Source organism: Aquarana catesbeiana, linkage group LG03 (genome assembly GCF_042186555.1).
Source record: "Aquarana catesbeiana isolate 2022-GZ linkage group LG03, ASM4218655v1, whole genome shotgun sequence".
Taxonomy (NCBI): Eukaryota; Metazoa; Chordata; class Amphibia; order Anura; family Ranidae; genus Aquarana; species Aquarana catesbeiana.
The window spans coordinates 43,299,595-43,321,666 of NC_133326.1; the positions used below are offsets into that span (position 1 = coordinate 43,299,595).

A 22,072-nucleotide genomic window follows, 5' to 3' on the forward strand; every position below is an offset into this window, starting at 1 on the left:
TCTGTGGGCACCAGGGTGGTGGGGGCTGGATTAGTCCTTGGCACCACTTGGCTCCAGTCACTTGCCCGGCAGGAGCACGCTAGTGTGGGCACCAGTGTCACCAGCCCTGCTGCTTATGCAGGGTGTTTAGTTTCCCACACACTGCGATCTCCGCACTGCACGGCACCTGGCATCTGTCCCCACCCACCACTTACCTTTCACAGAGTCTCCTCCTCCTCGGCTGTGATGTATTCCTGTACACAGACAGGAGGAGAGACCTCGCTGATCTGAAGCCTGTAAGTGCACACAATACAGATGACACTTACGGAAGGAGGGAGAGGGAACACAGTAGGAAGGTGAGGGAGACGCGCTGAAAATAAATACTGGCAGTGATTTGGGGGGAGGATACTGTATCTCCCAGGGGGCATTTTGAGAAGAGAGAGGACTTGTGCTGGGAGATTTATATTAAATCTGAACACCACCACCCCAGAGCAAGTCCTCTCTCCTCTCAAAACGCCCCCTAAGTTGTGCCATGCCCGCAGTCTCTGCCCACCTCTGGTGCCATGCCTGCAGTCTCTGCCCACCTCTGGTGCCATGCCTGCAGTCTCTGCCCACCTCTTGTGCCATGTGGGGGTTTGCATTATGGAGGAGAGTGGGCTGGCAGGAAGATGGTTGTTGGGGGGGCACCAAAATGCACCTTTGCCTAAGTAGACAAAAATCCTTGCATCGGTCCTGTATATGAGAGCCATCATAGCAAGCCATTTGCTATGGGGGCACTCATGGGGGCACACTCCCAGGCCAGATGGCTTGCTACGGGGCACTCACAGAAGAGGAGGAGACAACAATTCCAGAAAAAGAGGTTTATGGCTGCTCTGTGCAAAACCATTGCACAGAGCAGGGAAGTATAAACCCGTGTTTTTATTAAATCTACAAACCAGCAAGCGTAGTACAGGTCCCAGCTTCTAATGTCCAATGGCAGCAATATCAATGTGATGCACTCCAATCGGAATTCTAATCCAGTCAGAAGGGTGGTCAGGAAATATGAAAGGAGGAATCCTGCAGCTTCCAGAGGAGATCCGGGATGATCCAAAGCAACTCAAAACAACAAGAAAACAGGAGCGTGGGATCCTCATTCCCATAACAATAATAATTTCTTAAAAGAAAATAGCACACTTAAGCTTAGTACACACGACCGAATGTCATGCGATATCGGCCTGTTCAGTAAAAACCAGCCGACATTCGGCCCATGTGTATGGCAGCCAGTCCAATGAGCATGCTGGAAAACCAGCAGCTGATTGGCTCCCGATCAGCACTCTTAGCCAATGGCAGTCCCCCTGTCAGAAAACAGCTCAGCGGGGGGGGATCGTTAATACAGCTGCTCCGACCGGAGCGGTCAGGTTTTTTTCGTTCAACCTGCTGGGTTGAACAAAAATAAAACTATGAGTATGTACTAGGCTTTACAGTTAAAATTCTTGTAAATCATTGGTGGCTTTTTGACAGCTGTCATAGCGGGTCACTGTGATGCCGGCCAGCGGATCTGGAGTTGTTGTTTTTTGTATACAGCCTTGATTTGTCTCCACTTTGGTGATTCTTACCACCTATTTCCAAGAATGTTAACTGTAAGCCAGGAACCAGCACGATTCCCGCTTCGCATCTTCCTTGCAGGCAGTTCAAACTGCCCTATGTAAACCGCAGCAGCAGTCAATACAAAGTTGGTGACACCCCCAGATTGGATCGCAGTGTGAACTGTGAATTCGGACAGGAATTGGATTGCATGGGTGTGAACACCCATGCGATCCGATTCCAGTGCCGGGGAAATATAAAGGTTCCTGCACTTGTTTTCGTGCAATTCCAATGCGATTTCAGCCATTCAATTGTATTGCTGAATTTGCATTGCACAGACATCGCATGTGATCTGCACAGCAATGTGGTGCGAATCACATGCAATGTCTGTGTTCGCAATAGTGTGAACCCAGGCTAAGTGTGCTATTTTCTTTTTATAAATTATTATTGTTATGCTTTTGAGGATCCCATGCTCCTGTTTTCTTGTCGGTCCCCCTACATAACCCCTCCCACTCCCTGCTAGCCTCATTTTGCTAGTATGCTAAGGCAGGGTTCTCCAAACAAAGGGCCAGTTTATGGTCCTTCAGGCTTTAGGGGGGCTGGACTGTGGCCTGTGGGATTTGAAAATGCCCAAACGCCAATGAAAGTAAGCAATGCCCCATCATTGCCCCCAGCTACATCACCAATCTCTTATGCAGATATCACCCAAATCCTCTCTGCTCCTCCCAAGACCTCCTGCTCTCTAGCTCCCTTGTTACCTCCTCCCATGTCCACCTCCAGGACTTCCCCAGAGCATCTCCCATCGTCTGGAACTCCCTGCCCCAGTATGTCCAGTCAGCCCCTACCCTGTCTGCCTTTAGGCGATCCCTGAAAACTCACTTTTTCAAGGAAGCCTACCCCCCCCCCCCCCCCCCAACCTAACAACTGTACACTGGTCACCTCCATCGGATCATCCCCTCCAGTGATTACCTTTTGCACCCCCCCCCCCTTTAGATTGTAAGCTCCATGAGCAGGGCCCTCCTACTCAGTCTGTATTGAACTGTATTGAAATTGTACTGTCCACCCTCTACATTGTAAAGCACTTTGTAAACTTTTGGCGCTATATAAATCCTGTATAATACTCATTGGTTTTAGTGAGAGGAATATTGCCCCATTGTTGGTATCAGTGGGAGAAATCGTGCCACATAATTTGTGTTGGGCTGCTTTCACACTAAGGCGCTTTACAGGCGATATAGCGCTAAAAACAGCGCCTGTAAAGAGCCTCTCTTCTCACTCCAGTGTGAAAGCCCGAGCGGTCCGCTGGCAGGAGCCCATAAAAAGTCCTGCAAGCCGCATCTTTGCAACTCTGTAGGAACTGTGTATACACCGCTACTAAAGCGCTCCTGCCCATTGAAATCAATGGGCAGCACCGCTGGCATAGCGCAGCTTTAACCCTTTTTGGCCGCTAGCTGGGGTTAAGTGTCCCGCTAGCGGCCAAAAACCTCTGCAAAAATGATGGTAAATCACCGCTACAAATAGCGGCGCTTTACCGCCGACGCCCCCAAACCGCCCCAGTGTGAAAGTAGCCTTAGTGGAAGGAATTGTGTCCCAAGGGCCAGATGAAGGTAGGCAAAGGGCAGCCACCTCTAGCCCCTTGGCTGTAGTTTGGAAACCACTGTCCTAATGTGATGGACCTTATCACTCTGCCCTTTAATGTTTTTGCTGCCAGAGCCAAGTTTGCATTTTTTTTTTTTTTTTAACACGCATGTTAAAATGCACATTTTAGGTCTGAAGATTAGTTAAAACCCACAAACCTATATTTTATGAAAGCATTCTCATTCCTTCCTTCTGTCCTGCTCCAAAAACTCAAATGGAAATTTCTCTCCGCTGTCTGGACATGTTGCACACTGTAAGCATTTACCTCTCAGCTGCTGCCTCCTCAGATTCCCCTTTGTACATCCTAAAGGTGATGGCAGGAACCTCCTTGCTTTTTTCTGAACCATTGGATCAGTTGGAGAAGTTATTAGGCCCTATAGTCTGGAGTATAGGATTCCTCCCTTCCCTGTTAAACCCCTTTCACACTGAGTTTTTCAAGCGCTTTTGCGTTAAAAAAAAGTGCCTGAAAAGCTCACAAAAACTGCTTCCCATTAAAATCAATGGATGCTTTCACACTGGGGCGGTGCACTGGCGGGGAAGTGAAAAAACTTCTGCAAACAGCATGTTTGGAGAGCTAAAAAAAAAAAAAAAAAAAGCGCCCCTCTCAATTGATATGATAGGAAAGCACCTGAAAAGCTCTACAAAAGCACTCAGTGTTTTACTGGCAGTTTAGAACTGCCTCAGTGTGAAAGGGGTCCTAAAGCATACACTGCTACATCTTTTAGGCTACTTTCACACTGGGGCGTTGGGGGCGACGGCGGTAAAGAGCAGCTATTTTTAGCGGTGCTTTACCGTTGTTCTTGCAGAGGTTTTCGGCCGCTAGCGGGGCGCGTTTAACCCCCGCCAGCTCCCAAAAAAGGGTTAAAACCACCCGCAAAGCCCCACTGCAGCGGCGGTATGCCAGCTGTTCGGCGGTGCTGCCCATTAATTTCAATGGGCAGGGGCGCTTTAGGATCAGTGTTTTCACCGCTCCTACAGCGCTGCAAAGATGCGGCTTGTAGGACTTTTTTTGGGCGTCCTGACAGCGCAACGCTCCAGTGTGAAAGCACTCTGGCTTTCACACTGGAGTGAGAAGAGAGGCTGTTTACAGGCACTATTTTTAGCGGTATAGCGCCTGTAAAGCGCCTCAGTGTGAAAACAGCCTAAGTGCTTCATGGGCTTTCCATCATCATTTGTTTCTCAGATTTGCACCATCACAGCCACCTAGGCATCTGCTCACACTTTTTTTGTACCAGGTAGATTTTCCAATGCCAGTTTCAGGTGTAGGGTGCCACAAACTGCTAAGACCCCTTTAGCACTAATGCACAGGCGGCCCCAGTGTGAAAGCACTGCTTTTTTTCGGCCACTAGGGGAACCCTTTTAACCCCCGCTAGCGGCCTAAAAAGGGGTTAAAAGCGCCCTTGTATCGCCCCAGTGTGAAAGCAATCAGGCTTTCACATTCTGCGGCATGGGAGGCAGTTTTCAGACACTTTATAGGCGCTATTTCTAGTGCTAAAACGCCTGAAAACTGCCTCACTGTTAGGGGTCCAAGTCTGTCAACATTTTGGACCCATTTGTTATGTGGGCCTGTAGGCATTGTTTGCTGTGTTGGCCCCTTCTCAATTGGACTGTGTTGGAACATCCCCAGTCATAAGCATTCATTGGCCTTTGTCCTGGTCTTTTGACTAAGGAAAAAAACATTTTTGACTTGGTTGTAAATACTATTGGAGTAAAGTACAGGACACAGGTCCCCTCTGTTCTTATGATCTTCCTATTGCTACAAATTGAGGTTAGCTGGAATTTAGAGGGGTTATATGAAGGGATGTCAAATGCCAAATTGTATACCCTTTTGTAGTATCATGGAGACATCCTGCCCTCCCAAACTTGTATCTGCAACTCCTAACTTAAACACACTTGTGACACTTGCAAGTCACTCCACCTTACCAGAAATACATATGGCTATTCTTGGTGATGGGTAAAACTGATCTGGGTGATCCAAACAGTGAGCTTGTTGCTCATATCAGATCAGATTAGTAAATTTGATTGAGCTGCATATATGTACTGATGTCCTTGAGCATTCATATGTTTCAAGCAAAGGCAGCACTGGTGTCTACAGATAAATTCTGCATGTTTATTGGCTTATTTTAGTATTTGATTGTATTGCCTGACACATCCATGTGTGCTCCTCCTTTTTTAAAAGTGATACTCTTCTGACAATGCAATCCATTCAGTGTTAATAGTAAGGCATTCTGTCAGTGCTTTTATTTGATTCTTGTCTATTTGCTTTTCCCTTGTCAGAAAATTCCATGGCTACGAGACCCTTAAGGAGTACTATGAAGCAGAAAGTTGTGTTCGCTATTTACAGAATGTAAGTTTTTGTTATAGCACATAACGCCAATAATTAGGGTTCGCCTCTTAGGTAGTGGTCTGTGATTTGAATCTCCTGTTGGCTTCTTATAACGGGCGGGGGGGTGCAGGATGTCCCACTTTTACTGCTGTGTTTTCTGTAGTGTAAGGGTCTATGCACGCTGGGCTTAAAGAAATGCTTCTACAGGAGTTTTACGTTTTGCCTGTATGGAGCAGCTTAAAACAGATCTTCACTGCATCACAAACCAAAAACACTATTTAATTTGTTTTTAATACTCACAGCAAACTCTTCCATCCATTTCATGTCTCAATGCTTTATTTTGTTGCGAAATCACTTTGAAAAACACTCCCCTTGCATTTCTGGCCATAGCCATCTTGAGTAAGGGCAAGTGATTCATGTAGCATTTACTTCCTGTAATCCATTTGCCCTTAGCTGAAGCATGCAGGAAGGAGGTTCTTAGCTGAGAAAAACCCTCCTCCTCTCCCCCCCTGAATATTCCTGGGATGTATGACATCATTTGCCTAGGCAAGAAACCAGGAAGTAATTGAAAAAAAGTAAAAAAAAAAAAAAAAATGTAAAACAAGTAATTAGGAAAATATATCATCTATTTACTCATTGGTGTGCGCAGCTTATTGCATTAGGGGTGTGTGTGTGTATGTATGTATGTATGTATGTATATATATATATATATATATATATATTATATATAATCTCAGCAGAGAAGTGGACAGTGTCAGTAGGTTGTTTGTTTTTTTTTTTTTTCTTTAATTTTTTACTATCTTTTTTTTTTTTTTTTTTTTTTTTTTTTTGCTCCATCATGGGGCTGTGCTGAAATATCAAGAGTTTAAAAAGACCCCTAATGTCTCACTTTTTGAGACTGAGAAAGAAACTGGGTACAGATTCCCAAGTCCCTTTCTCTTCAGCCTGCAGTCAACATCGTTTACTATGCTTCAGTTAACATATGAAGACAGGAGCGATCGGTACAGATCACTCACTGTGTTCAGTAAAGGAAAGCCAATTAATGAAATATTTACCAGCCCCTTCCCCAGCTCCTGAGAGAGGAGGGAAGCTGGCAGCACTGCGGGGGGTTGACAGGAAGCAGGGGGAACCGGCTTCGCTTGGGGTGTACCCAGGCACACCTGGCAGCATAAGGATTAAAAAAAATCAATGTTGATTGGGAGACCATGCACATTGGGACATTTAAAGCCCGAGTGCTTTCACACTGGAGCAGTGCGCTTACAGGACGGTAAAAAAAGTCCTGCAAGCCGCATCTTTGCAGCTCTGTAGGAGCGGTGAATACGCTGCTCCTAAAGAGCCCCTGCCCATTGAAATCATTGGGCAGCAGCGGAAAAGCGCCGGTAGCGGTGGTTTTAACCCTTTTTCGGCCGCTAGCGGGCGAAAACCTCCGCAAAAACAACGATAAAGCGCTTTACCGCCCGTTCCCCCCCACCCCACCCCCCCCACGCCCCAGTCTGAAAGTAGCCTTAGAGGCAGAAAATTATTTTGGTTTGTGTTTTTGAGAGGAGCTAAACGCTCCTAAGCGCCTGTGCAAAAATGCCCAGGCATAAAATACGTCTATGGAGAATCTAGTAGTGAAAGTTAGACTTGTAATTCTTGTAGCAGGTGGGTGTTGAGTTATTACTTTACTGCTAGGACATAAAAGAACATTTATGTGTAAATCGATGTACTGTAACTGTAGGGGGAAAAGTTAGAACCCCTGCGGTGTGCCCACAGGAGCATTTAGTATTGTGAGTCTTCAGTCCTACACTGTATGCCGGATGCAACCGATCTGTCTGTAGAGGCAAATTATAATATTCTTTCTCTTAACGTGTTTTTCTCAAAACACATGGGTAGAGCTCTACAAAACATAATGATTCCCTATTATAAGTTCTTGTTTGCCATTATTACAGAAGGTTTCTCAGAAGCACTGTGAACATGCTGTGCCAGTATGTGGGTTGCTGACACTTCAGTGATTTTGTGCATTTGTTAATTCTCATGAAAATTGTATATTTTTTCAGACTTTGTACAGACAAGTTAAAGGGTGACTATAGAAACTATACAGCTTTAACACTCAGTAAATGTAACTTATAATTAGCCACATGGTTCACATTCTGATATTTCCTTGATTTCAAGTCAGGTGTAGTTTAATATTATTCCTATGCTGATCAACAGTTTATTTCTCGTTCTAGATTCACATTCCTCTCATGTTGGTGAACTCAGTGGATGACCCACTAGTCCATGACAGTTTGCTGTCCATTCCTAAGGCTTTGGCCGGTAAGTTTCTCTTACATCTGTAGTTCAGGAATGTTGCTTCATACCCAATTAGCCATTGCTCCAAATATAAAGTGACTTGTTAACCACTTCAGTACTGGGCACTTTCACCCCCTTCATGCCCAGGCCAATTTTCAGCTTTCAGTGCTGTCTCAATTTGAATGACAAATCTACGGTCATGCAACACTGTACCAAAATGAAATTTGTATCATTGTTTTGAGACAGAGCTTTCATTTGGTGGTATTTAATCGCCACTGGGTTTTTTTTATTTTTTGCTAAACAAACAAAAAGACCAAAAATTTTGAAAAAAAAGATGTTTTTCTTTGTTTCTGTTTATAAAATTTTGTAAATAATATGCAAGTAATTTTTTCTTCACTGTTGTGTGCTGGTGAGGCTGCACTGATGGGCACTGATGAGATGGCGCCGATTATCAGTGCCCTTATTATCAGTGTAAATGTGCCCTGTCAGCCTTGCCGGTTATTGGCTCTCCTTTCCTCACACAGTGACAGCGGGTGAGCTAAGGAATGCAGATAACCGGCAAGTCTATTTACATGTGATCAGCTGTGATTAGACACAGCTGATCGCCTGGTAAAGGGCCGCTGTGATTGGCCTTTTACCTGGATCTGTGATTAGCTGTGTCAGAAGAACACAGTGGTCAGAGAGCACGCCCCAGGGGCACATGCAAGGCATGTTCTGGGAGGATGTCCATGGACGCCTTCCCAAAACAAGAGAGCCGCGCTGTAGAGTTCTTATGCCTATGGCGCGATACTGAGGTGGTCAAGAAGAACTTTTGCTGATCAAAAAAACAGGTTAGTATTTAAAAATGAAATTTTATAAATGTAACCAGCGGAGATAAAGTTTGTAAAGTATAACACAAGGGTTGCACCGCTCCAGGTAACCCAAGAGATCTCTTGCTGCTGTAGTGAAAGCCGGGTGCCAGCCTACGTCCATGACCAGGATGCAGAGCAAAGAAGAAGCAAAGAAGGTGGTGGCGCTTCCAGTATATTCCAGCACCACTGAAATAGATGATATGACATGTAAATGCAGCTCGTCAGAAATTCAGCAAACGTGTTTCACACCTGTACTTAATCATTGCTGGATGCAATGATTAAGCACAGGTGTGCGAAATTAATTTGCTGAATTTTTGAAGAGCTTGCATGTTCATGTCGTGTTTTCGTTTTTAATGGATTTCCAATAAAGCTACTTTTTTATATGCTGGAAGTGCCGCCACTTTCTTCTTGGTGCTGTAAAATAACCTGGGCCAGACTGAAGCGGAGGCAGGAGAGGCTCCCAGCTATGTGCTTAGGCAGAGAGTGTTTATGCTTCTGCATTGCCCAAGCTGTCTCTTCTGCTGTGCAGGACTGATCAGCTGTCGCAGCGATGGGGTGGGGGGGCCCTTATTACACCTAAAGAGTTGCACTGGTTCCGAGTATAGTGGAGCAGAGGTTGTGTGCCTAGCCCTATGTGGATAAGCACTTTTGGAAATTCCTTAAATGTATACTTGGGGCCCTTCAGGGGTAAATCAGGACAGCAGTTAGAGCTCTGCTGGTGAGAGCAGATGCCTTATGTTGACTGATCTACAGCTTTACAATTTCTTTGTTGGTTGGTACAGAGGTTTTGTGTTATGAAGTGTAAGGCCTCTTTCACACAGGTGGTTTGTTGCAACCGCCGGGATTTCTGCAGGTTCTTGCTGCTGGAATAACCGGTTTTGCGATCGGCATGTAGCCACACACACACACACACACACACACACACTGCATTTAGCTGCATTTCAAGCTGACTGCGCCCAGGCTCAGCCTTCTGTTCCAAACCACTGCTAATCGCACTGTGTGCGGCTACATGTGATCAGCAGCAGCTACTGTCAGCCCATTTATCTAATGGGCTGACATCGGCCGCTGCAGATCACATAACCCGGTCATTCCAGCAGCAAGAATTTGCAGATTCGTGCCACAAGAATCTGGCGGCTGCAAAAAAACGGCCTTATGAAAGGGCCTAATTGTGTACCTTTTACTAAATGTTTTTTCTGTTTTAATTTTCAGCAAAAAAAGAAAACGTGGTGGTGGTTTTGCCGCTTCATGGTGGACACCTGGGCTTCTTTGAGGGTGCTGTACTCTTCCCAGAACCCCTAACCTGGATGGATAAACTTTTGGTGCAGTACGCCAATGCCATCTGCCACTGGGAGAAAACCAAACCACATTGCTCTGATGCTGAGCCAGTAGAAACGGATCAACAGTAGACTAAAAGCACTTCTGTCACCTTCCCAAAGACTTGCCTAAAGGGTCGCTCTTTTTAAACATGTATAGTACTTTACTAACAATTAGTCTTTTTTTTTTTTTTTTTTTTTTTGTGATACTGTGCATCACAATATGGGTCTATCCATGTTATCTCTGCAGTAAAACAATCGGGGAAGAGGTCAAGACTCCACTGTGAGCCTTCAGAGTTCCTGCATTCTCTTTATGATTGGTTACTGCATTGCTTTATGTATTTGCTGGTTTCAACAGCAAGGCCATTATGTTTCCACCTATACTGTCAAATATCTGGAAACGTATGTGTTCGAGTGAGACCTTCAGTGGTGATTGTTCATTCCACTTGGAGATCAGAGAAGAAAAATTCACACCTATGTAATACCAGATGGAATAATTTCATTTTGGTATTTGTCAATCTGGGATTTCATGTGTAGCATAGTTATTTCTGCAGGTGCAAAAGATTGTGGAATCGTTTTGTTGTAGAATAAACTCTAGCTGGTTCAGAAAAATGTTGGCCTTGCTGGTTAAAGGAAACTTAACATGTTATCCACTTTAAACGAAATCTGAACCTTCGCTTAAAGGGACTTAATCATTCAAGACACTCTTATTAAAAGCCTGTTGTATGTGAAGTCTTTCCCATACTCCTGAAATAGAAGCAAAGTCAGTGTCCTAGAACTATCAAGGCTTTCTCACATGAGTTTCATGTTTGAGGTTTCTGGTTAAGACCATTCTGTATAGTAACAAGAAGGGTTCAGTCTTCTAAACAGTAGCAGAACTTTTGTCCAACTGATATAAGTAGCTTTTCGTCCAGATACAGTTGTGCTCAAATTTTACCATAGCATGTGAATAGAGCGTTGCTTCTGTCCCCTTAACTCAAGTAAAATTTGAGATTGCTGCTAAAGGTCCCCACAAGCAGCTCAAATTTTGGCTAAATCGGCAGAAATTTAAAGGCTAAGTTCAAATTTTATGTTACATGTTACACTCCTATTTACAGTGTAACATGTTCAGTTTGCATGCAGTGATTTACACCCCCACGAGACAAAGGGTGAGGAATCCTTTCTCACCTTCTGTCTCTGCCCACACAGCCGCTCCATTCATTCACAATTTCCTCTGAATAGACTACAAGTACCGTCATCCATTGCGGCTGATGGTTTGTAGTTCTCAATGAACTGCAAGGGCATTAGTGACCGCTCCCGTAGTTCATTGATCTTCCTGCTCTCAAATGGCTGCCTGCCCTTATCAGAGGTACGGGCAGACGGCTATCCTGAGAGTCTGCAGGAGCTTCGCATTGCGTACGCAGATCGCGGGTGCAATGCAATTCTGGCTACTTAGAAAAATATAATATGAATGAACATTTTTTACCTGCATAAAATGTGCATTTATATATATATATATATATATATATATATATATATATATATATATATATATATATATATATATATATATATATATATATATATATATATATATATATATATATATATATATATATAATTTTTTTTTTTTTTTTTAAAGGTGAACTTATCCTTTTAAGCCACTGATGGCCCTGCAAACACCACCCAGCTAAACAAATCCGTCTAAAAATTGAGCGGGGGGGGATTATCAGTTGAACAGTGACCACATCTTATCAGATGCAGTCATTGTTTGGGTATTCCATCAGCCATGGTTGTGTGTAGTGGCCTTTAGTCCTAAAATGGTATGGAGGTTCCCATCGGGTTTAAGATGAAGTCCCTTTTTGGTTTAAAGTGGAAACCCTTTAATCAGTCAAGGTCAAATCACTCTGGATTTTTTTTGGACTAAATCTTTCACTTGAGTTCTACAACAAAATGTCCACTACCTGCCATCTAGAGGATTTTAGAAGATTCCTCTTTCACTTAAATAGAGAAGTCCTCCATGAATTGTGTGACAGAATAGTTCTTTGTCCAGCAATGCACTGATATCTTGATTCTAGCATAGTTGTTTGCTAGAAGCACAGTACTTATTTAAAGTGATATTTGCCCTTGTAGATTTGAGATGTGGTTATTCTATTTTTTTTTCTTTTCCTATTTTCTTTTGATCTAGCGTTGCCATAATGTGGGCACCATACTGCTTCCGCTCTGAATGAGACAGTTTGAGGCATTGAGAGATTATATTTTTCAAATTGTATTTTTGTTTAAGTTAAGGGGAGCCACACATGAGCTGTGCTGTACATAATGAACCTGCACTCTTAGCACTATGTTAAGTTGAGATGATTTCCTGCACTTATTTTTTTTTTCTTTCCCTTTTACCAAAGCCGTGAGCATATTTATGGAAGTTGTCTAATGTAGAAGTATTTATTTTACTTCTGTAGGTGCACGAAGGTTAAGATTGATCACATTGAAATCTATAGTGCCACCGACTGTGCTACATATAAATGCCATCTAGTTGGCAACCAATTTCTAATATTTTGGACTTTTCCAGATGAACTACAGACCTTGACTAGAATGAGTTGGCTGAAGTCTGGAAGTCCCCAATTTTGGATATTTGGATACCAAACTATGCCTTGTTTGTCATGTTATTGGCATACTATCTGCTTGTGATAATGAAAAATAAGAGATTAGTTGCCATGTGCAATGATGTACATGGTGTCAGCATAACTGAGCTAGTACTGAATAAACCTTGTGTCTTCTGTTCAGGTTGAAGCACCTTAGCAGGGTCGTAGTTTGGCTTGGAATGCTGGTTGTTTAGAGTTGTGGTTTAAAAAAAAAAAAAAAAAATTTTGTCATAGCGCACACTTTTTTTATTTTGTTTGTTCTGTGTACTTGGTGTTTTACTTTGCATACATGTTTCACAGTGGGGACAAGCTTTCATATCTCCTTTGAATATAAGTTAGTAACTCGTTTAGAAAATGAGTCCAGCTTAGTGAATAGCACAGATATCTCTTCTAAGATTGAGACTATTGTGATGGTCATGGGGAGGTCTGAAGCTGGCAGTAGAAGGAAATCGGGCACTAAAGGACCCTTTTGATCTACCCCGTTGTAGTTGCTGGTAATGTTTTATCAAAGCTATAGAGAAATTCGTATGACTGCAGCAAGCAGTGTTAAAGCGGAGCTTCAGTCTACCATAACTTTTTTTTTTTTTTTTTTTTTTAATAAACCTCCCCCCGTAATTGTTAGACCTTCTACTATAATATTTGCATAATGTTAGTAGTGTCTTCCTGTTTCTTTCTTAGATGTCAATAAAATATTACCTGATCTCGGAAGGAGGCAGGGGCCATTGAGGTTGTGGGCATCTGAAGCCCGCTTGTGTTTATTTCCAGGATTGGGTGCAGCTGGCTACCCAGCATGCACCTCCTGATCTCGCACCTGTGCAGTAATGACACTGCGTGGTGCAGTTTCTTTATGACAGGTTGCCACCTGCTGATGCCGCTCATGCCACCGCCGCTACCAATTCCTTCTCCGTTGCTGCTGGGTACCTGGTATAATGACAAAAGAGCCCTCAGTTCAAAAATGGTGCCTATTTTTGAAATAACACGATGCCAGAAGCGAAGGGTGCCCATTGACTCCAGGGATTGATGACACTGATATCCCAGGAGCCAACGAGAGAGTGGAAATGATGTACCTCTCTGCGACAAGGTGGGCCTGGATTGAGGGGATTTTTGAAGAAAAAAGGTATTTAAACAAAATTAAATTTAAAAAAAATATATATATCCAAAGAGTAATTGCACAGGGATCGGCTACCAGTAGGGCAGTGGTTGCTAAATAGAGTGGAAAACTGCTTTTAAAGTGGTTGTAAACCCTTACATGTACTGAAGTGTTTATTTCATTTCAAAGGGGTTTACAACCACCTTTAATGTACAGGTATCAACAAGTATGACTGCTCCACAGATACGATGATCCCCTTGGCTATGGCCATTAAATGGTCAGTAGCTAATGTCAAAATACCCTATAGCAGTGATGGCGAACCTTGGCACCCCAGTTGTTTTGGAACTACATTTCCCATGATGCTCAACAACACTGCAGAGTGCATGAGCATCATGGGAAATGTAGTTCCAAAACATCTGGGGTGCCAAGGTTCACCATCACCGCCCTATAGAGTACTGAACGGATTCATAGGATATCCTATAAAGCAGATTGTTTTTCTTGTTTTTCTTTTTTCTTTTTTTTTTTTCCTAATTAGGGCCTTGTGCTTGGTACTCCCTTTGAATTAGCACTTTTCCTTATTTTTGATATGAAAGATAGATGTTGTTGCTGCTACCCCACGTTATTCCACATTGTCGTAGCTGATGAATTTGCACTGACTGGGACGGTACTGATCACATCGGTCTGCTTCAGTTTTGCCTTAAACCACTGTTTGTGGTGTGAAGAGACTGTGTTGATGCCAGAACTATCACTATTACCAATGCCAGTCAGTCCCTACATTTCAGTTTTCATGTATTGTACTTAGAAGTGTATTGGACAACACAGGCAGTTCCTGTTTTAGACAGACGATTGAGGACTATTATGCAGGTTTCATTACAGAACATGGCAGTGACAAGTGAGCCTTGTGCATATAATGTGCGCAATGAACCTACAGGGAAGGGTAGCCGTATTTTGCCTTTAACTGATCTAGGTGGAAAATAGTCCATCCGAGCTTGCTGTATTGGCTGTTTAATTGTTTTTTTGCATGTTCATCAATTATGGGACACCCTCCAGCCCAGTGACTGTAAGGTATCTGTGTGGGAAATGATGACTGTCACGTTTATATTTTGAGACGTCAGTGGAAATGAACAATGTGGAGTATATTAATGTGGAATCTTTGAACAGTTATACAATTTCTAGTGGTGGTATAGGCTGTTAATGTGTTTTTGTTTCTTGTTGATCGCCACCTTAATTATGCCTGTAATTAACTTTTTTTTTTTTGCTTCAGTATTTTAACGTGTATTGAACCTTATTTGGTTGTCGGTTTGCATGCTTGTTTTCTGTGGATTAACACTCAGGGATAGAACTGCCACACACCAAAGTGTTGATTGAACTGAGGGAGATGCTCATCACAGGAAGTTAACATGCAAGCACATTTGAGATGGTTTAATTTATTTTACTTTTTTTTTTCTTTAATTAGTGTTATGTTCTCTCTTTCCGCATTTTGGGTAACACAATAGTAAGGCATACTTTGCTTTGTACTCAGGATTTATGGCACTTAAAGGGTCAGTCCAGCCTGAAAATAAAATTGTGTTCATGTACACAGGTTGAAACACCTGTGTTTTTTGTTTGTTTTTTACAGTCTGTCAGTGTACTATACTCATTACAAGGGAGCCTCTTGGGTTTCCATTTTACTGAAAGTGGAACTATAGGCAAAACTTTTTTTCCCAAATTGTCTTCCAGGAGAGCCAGATTAAACAATAAACTCGTGGACTGTCCTGGAAGACTCCTGAAAATCAAGTTACTGGTAAGTCTAATGCCGCGTACACACGAGCGGACTTTACAGCAAGACTTTGCCCGGCGGACTGGATTTCGTCAGACAATTCGATTGTGTGTGGGCTCCAGCGGACTTTGTTTTCTCAAAAGTTGGATGGACTTAGATTTGAAACATGTTTTAAATCAATCCGTCGAAATCGAGTCCGGTCGAAAAGTCCGCCCTCTGTATGCTAGTTCGACAGACAAAAAGCCACGTTAGGGCAGCTATTGGCTACTGGCTATGAACTTCCTTGTTTTAGTCCAGTCGTACGTCATCCCGTACGAATTCGACGGACTTTGGTGGATTGTGTGTAGGCAAGTCCGTTCATTCAGAAAGTACATCAAAGTCCGCCGGGCAAAGTCTGCCGTAAAGTCCGCTCGTGTGTACGCGGCATAACTCTCGTTTTTCCAAATCATCTTCCAGGACAGCCCATGAGTTTATTGTGTTTATTGTAATTCGGCAGTCTTGAAAATAGAATGGAATAGAAATAGCTGGTAAGTATAACTACGTTTCCATTTTGGATAGAGTAGGGAGGGTTTATAACCTCCGTCAGTTTTTTGTTTTTTTTTGTTATTTGTGTCCCATTGGGGAGATTTACCTTCACTTCCTGTCCCATAGCCAAAACAAGTGAGAGAAAATTCCTCTAAATTAAGGGAATCCCCCCGGGGTCTCCATTGGAAGATGGAAGACCTCTATTACTTTTCTGGGGACAGCTTAAAAGTTTAGATTTTTTTTCTTTTCTTTTCCTTTTTCAATGATAATGGTAGTCAGGACCTATAGAGAGGGTGGATCTCCATAACGTGGGCACAGGCAGCAATAAAAGCCTAATAGGCAATCTAATCCCTCTCCACACTGTCCAAAACGTAAAAAAAAAAAAAAGAAAAGTTTTGCCTTTAGTTGAACTTTAATTATAAATTATGAAAGACACAGTGGAGCATAGAACAAGCAGATCTGACTTCAAGATCCCAGTGTTGAAGCCCCTGAGCACATATAGAGTATACTTTTCATTTGCTCTAATGATGCACTGTGTTTTGGGAGCGTATAGGCCAGTTTAGATCCAATCATTGCAGTTTGTAAATGAACAGGTATGCTTTAGTTAACTGTGGTCCTGTTTTTATCAAGTCTTTGTCCCAACGTTCCTGTGAGAGCTGAAAGTTGCCTAAATCGGTCTTTGTAATGTAGTCTTTAATATCATTTGCCTACTTTGTGCAAACTGTCAGCGGCCACAGCAGAAATCGGCTCTTCTTCCTGGTGAATTGTACATACAGTATGTTGATTACTTGTCATCGGGAAGGTATGACTTGACTGACAAAGTTGTAGCATAGAAATATAACGTTGGTCTATGTGCCTCCAGCATACGTTCACACTGTCTTCACATTTTCTCCAATGTCAAGAATGTTGTTGTTTTCCAATGTAAATGTACATTGAGCCCTTGGGTTTCGTACAGAATGGCGTGCTTATAGGTAGTAGGTTCTTATCAAATTACACTTGGTCTAAACTTAGTTTGTATCTATTTCCATTAATCCAATTCTCCAGTATACCGGTCTTTACTACTATGCCTTTTTAGAAAGCATTCTTTTCTCAGTGACTCCCTGCCCTCATTCATACATACAAATAATCTAAATTTCACTAATTTCCAACTTCATTTTAGCTTATAACTTTGGCAATGATATATAGTACTGTACACTTGTAGGTATTCCTTGTGTTCATATCCATATCAAACCAGCAGCTGTTTGTTCATGAGAAGTGTTAGCTCTCATCTAGTTATGGACATTGATGTAACAAAATGATTTCCGATCCAAGATGTGTGTGTGAGCCGCTCAGGCTGTATAGGAATGAAGTCCTGTGCCCACCGCTGTGAGCGCTGGCCGTGAAGGGAGCTCGTCTATGCTCCAGGCAATGGTAGGGAGCGATAAGGGTCCTGGAAGCCGGACATCAAGTCAAAGCATGCTATGTAAATGGTAAACGTCAGTCTCGGCCTGTGCCCCCGACAGGGCACACCCCCAACACCGCTTTGGGGGCATGACCTGGCAGGGGTCCATTCTGGGACTGCCATTCACTATCACACAGCAGGCTTTGACTTGATGTGCGGCTTTCAGGACACCTATCACTCTCTACCAAAATGAGTTCCAAAATTTCATATTCTGGATTTATCTTGACCGCTAAAGCTTCCCACTAACCGTAGACTTAAGAGAGCTCCACTCAAAACTGTTCTTTATTTTTTGGGAGAATGTTGGAACGTCATCCAAACTTCTGAGATCATTTAGAGTTCAGTGACGGACACGTGAACTCAAGCTACTTTTCAATTCCCACTCATTTGGGTAGAGAAGCAGTTCCGATGAGACAAAAAAGCCCAAAAAGGCAGGCTTTTATAGTGTCACTAGATTTTCGTTATGACTCCATTGAGATTATGCCCCAAAAAAAAAGAAAATATGTTGAAATATTAAGCATTATCAATCCAACACTTATATCTTTTCCAGTCTGTTTTTATCAAGGTTGTTCTAAACCAGTTATTGGTTTTAAATTCCAGGCGACCAAGTGAAGCAGGTGTGTAAATTTAATGTTTTCTACATGATCCAACCCTCAGTCCCGATCATGCCTGCTTTGTGGATAGGCTGGAGGTGGAAGCACTCTGGAACTGACTTTTACAATGGCAAATTTTTGGCATTGAGGGTGTAGGGCATTACCTTAATCACTCTGCAACACTTAACGTACAGATTTGGGTGGAGTTCGCTTTCGTTTAGGATGGAGTAGGCAAGGGTAAAACCTCAGTAAGGTTCTTTTTGCCATTTGTTTCCCATTGAGAAATACCTTCACTAGTGGGGCATGAACTGCAATAAAACCTGAGATGTTCACCTTCTCTACTCCAGTCAATATACCTACATACAGTGGAGGTAGTCCATGTGTGAGCTCAACTGGTAAACCGCAGAATGGGTCATCCACTAGGATCTGGTAACCTCATTACCGTATTCATTTTTGGTAGTTTAACTGGTTCTTATATTGAGGCTTAATTCTAATTACAGTCAAAAACCCTTTCTAGATCTCTTCTAGCTACAGTCTTTTTTTTTTTTTTAATAGTAACCGTGTACTCTCTGATCATTAATGCTGGTTATAGCAAATCAGTGTCCCATTTAGCATAGTAACCATGTACTCTAAATGAGCTTTGATGCTGGTTATATCAAACAAGAATAATTTTTAATAGGGCAGCATTTATCGCAGTTAAAATGATGTACAACAATAATAAATACAGTTTATCAATGTGAGTTTTTAACATTCTCTACTATATTCCAAGTGCAGAGTAGAAAGCCAAATAAGTGACCATCAGAATTGAGCTGATAACTGCTAAATGTTCTCTGATTAGTAGGAGCCTTGCACCAATCCAAAGCTGGGTACACACTGTAATGCCCTGTATACGCGGTCGGATTTTCCAATGGAAAAAGTGCAATCGAATTTGTGTTGTCGGAAATTCCGATCGTGTGTGGGCTCCATCAGACTTTTTCCGTCGGAATTTCCGACACACAAAGTTTGAGAGCAGGGTGAACTTTTCCGACAACAAAATCCGATCGTTTAAATTCCGATCGTGTGTACACAAATCCGACGCACAAAGTTGCCACGCATGCTCAGAATAAATTAAGAGACGAAAGCTTTTGGCTACTGACCCGTTTATAGTCCCAACGTACGTGTTTTACGTCACTGCGTTCAGAATGATCGGATTTTCCGACAACTTTGTGCGGCCGTGTGTATTCAAGACAAGTTTGGCCCAAAATCCGTCAGAAAAAATCAGATGGATTTTGTTGCCGGAATATCCGATCAATGTCCGATCGTGTGTACAGGGCATTCGTGTTTTGTTTTTTTTCATTCAGCCCACTGGTTGAATGAAAACAAATTAACAACAGATAACTGCATCCAGGCTGATCGAATGCAGGTGTTCCAGCAGGATTTAACAATTGGCTCCTGTTTAAACAGAGAGGGTCACACAGATCAAACAGCCAAATTGCGATCTGTATGTACCTGGCCTAACTCTTAGGCCTGGTTCACAGCTATGCAGGTTGTAGTTTGCATATTCCAGGTGCATTTTGCATTTTTCAATGAACATGACCCATAGGAAACCATGTTAAATGGACTGTAGTGTGTTTCTGCAAGCATATTAAAAAATGCATAGGTGTGAACCAGGCCTTATACAGGTTCTGTGTGTGTTGGCAGCCATATTTGTGTCACTGAAGTTGCAAAGGCCAATAAAATGTATATTGCATGCAATGCTTTTTTTTTTATAGCCAGCCAGGAAACTTTTTTTTTTTTTTTTTTTACAAATGGGGGGGGGGGGGGGGAGAAAAAGCCTTTTGGAGCAAGCCATATATCTACAGAATATAGTTTCTGTTATGGTGCTGTATTATGAGTACATCAATTTCTATATGTTCCCCAGGTTAAAGAATGTACTCCATTGTTTTGTAACCCAGTGCCCTGGACATTGAGAAATTTTTATCCTCTTTTTTTGTTTTTTGTTTTTTTTAACTTGACTGTGGATAGTAACGGAGAATGTTTGTGTTTTGTGTTCCTCTGGTCCCAAACACAACTGCCTTAATAAGCAGGGTAATTGATCATGTATACACAAGTGCTGGCACTTAAAAATGCAGTTATTTGTAACGTCTTCACTATATTCTACTCTAAGTTGGCTTGCTCCTACCATTAGTGCATCATTTTTACTATTATATTATTTTGGAACTTTAAATGCTGCCCTTACATGGTTTCATTGAGACACAGGCAACCTGTGGCTCTCAAGTGGTCATTAAAAATGACCGTGGCCAGAAGGGGCAAGCTGGGAATTGTCCTTCCTGCCAAAGATAGAAATCCATGGGTTGTCCATATCCTGGTTACATTTGTGAACTGCAAACCTGGAACTGACTAAATTTCCTTATCAAGAAATCAGATAAGGGGCTGGTCATTTGTAGAGATTAGGATTTGCAAATAGCAATGCAATTTTATACACAAATACCCTAGGATAAATTGTGTTTTGTTTTGTTGTTTTTTTCATTTGCTTTCTGATGATTTTTGTGCGTGATGTATGACAAAGTTCATAAAAAATGAAAAAAATACATTTTGTTACCTTTTGGACTTAATGGACCTGAATATGTTATAATAAAGAATATGTTTAATTCACATGTATGTCTGTGGCTGAATTTCTGTTTAAAAAGTGCAGTTTGCCTGAATCCTACATCAGGAAAAGCAGAAAACTTGGCAAACTAACAATTTATTATTACCTTTTTACTGCTGTCCTATGAGAATTGTACCAGAATCATCAATTCTAGCTCATAGTAAGCCGCTTGCTCTATGGGGGCACTCAGAAAAGAGGAGGAGCCAGGAGTACCATCGGGGGGACCAGAGAAGAGGAAGATCAGGGCTACTCTATGCAAAACCACTACACAGAGCAGGTAAGTATAACATGTTTTTTCTTTGTATTTATTTTCTAAAAGGTTTACCTTTTTTAATATCACTTTAACAGGGCAGGAGGTCCACCTGGAGAAGAGGTTGATATCTATAGTCAAAGAGCCCCAAAAATAACATTTCTTTTAAGACTCAAAGTACATTATTCCCACATACTCTATTAGATTGTCATTTAAACATTACAACACCATAGGTAAAAGATAACATTTTGTGCAGTGCTCAAAAATTCATGATATACATTCTTATCTGTACAATCTAATATATAGATTCACACTCAAAGTAAAGTCCATGTTCCACCATATAAAGATTTTTAAACCATGAATAAAACAGTCTTTGGATAGACAGTGAACAGATTATATAGCCATAAAGGGAATTCCATGTGACATCAGTGTTGAAGTGAAGACACAAACAATAGAACCACCATCGGTTAGCGTTGGGGCTTACCAGAGTGAGTGAACTCAAATGGGCATATGAAGTTGAGAACAAAAAGCTGCGCTTAGGACACTAAATTAGGTGTGCTGCCTCCCTTAAAAGAGCTTCCTATAAGGATTCTCTGTGAACTAATATATGTATAAACAAGGGTTGTGGCGCTTCCTATGGGGTACTGGATGGGAGGGGTGTTAGTAATGTACACGTGTGGTTCTCTCAATGAACCCCAATACAGGTACCTGGTATCTACCAGGGACAAACTATGTTACCGTACGGGTATGTATGTCTATGGTTAGATACACACACATACATCCATATACACCCGCTTATATCAACAAAAATAATAATAATAATAATTCTGAAGATGGTTCATTCAGACCTAATTAAAAGAGGTGTGGGCTGGTTCATTCAGACCTAATTACAAGGGGTATGGGCTAGAGCCCCTGTGGCTGTGATACATATGCCACCACTAGGTGATCATGTGTGTGTAACCACATGAGGTTACACACACATGATCACCTAGTGGTGGCATATGTATCACAGCCACAGGGGCTCTAGCCCATACCCCTTGTAATTAGGTCTGAATGAACCAGCCCACACCTCTTTTAATTAGGTCTGAATGAACCATCTTCAGAATTATTATTATTATTATTTTTGTTGATATAAGCGGGTGTATATGGATGTATGTGTGTGTATCTAACCATAGACATACATACCCGTACGGTAACATAGTTTGTCCCTGGTAGATACCAGGTACCTGTAT

At 42.1% G+C, this 22,072-nt stretch overlaps 1 protein-coding gene across 1 annotated transcript in view; it reads left to right on the forward strand.

The window, feature by feature from the left end:
- The window catches only part of ABHD2 (abhydrolase domain containing 2, acylglycerol lipase), a 120,203-nt gene extending 108,780 nt beyond the window's left edge, over positions 1-11,423 (forward strand). Inside the window, exons 9-11 of the mRNA XM_073618445.1 lie at positions 5,455-5,524; positions 7,714-7,798; positions 9,835-11,423. Of these exons, the coding sequence (XP_073474546.1) occupies positions 5,455-5,524; positions 7,714-7,798; positions 9,835-10,031 (352 nt within the window). The 3' untranslated portion in view covers positions 10,032-11,423. The remainder of the gene's footprint in view (positions 1-5,454; positions 5,525-7,713; positions 7,799-9,834) is intronic.
- The last annotated feature ends 10,649 nt before the right edge of the window (positions 11,424-22,072 follow it).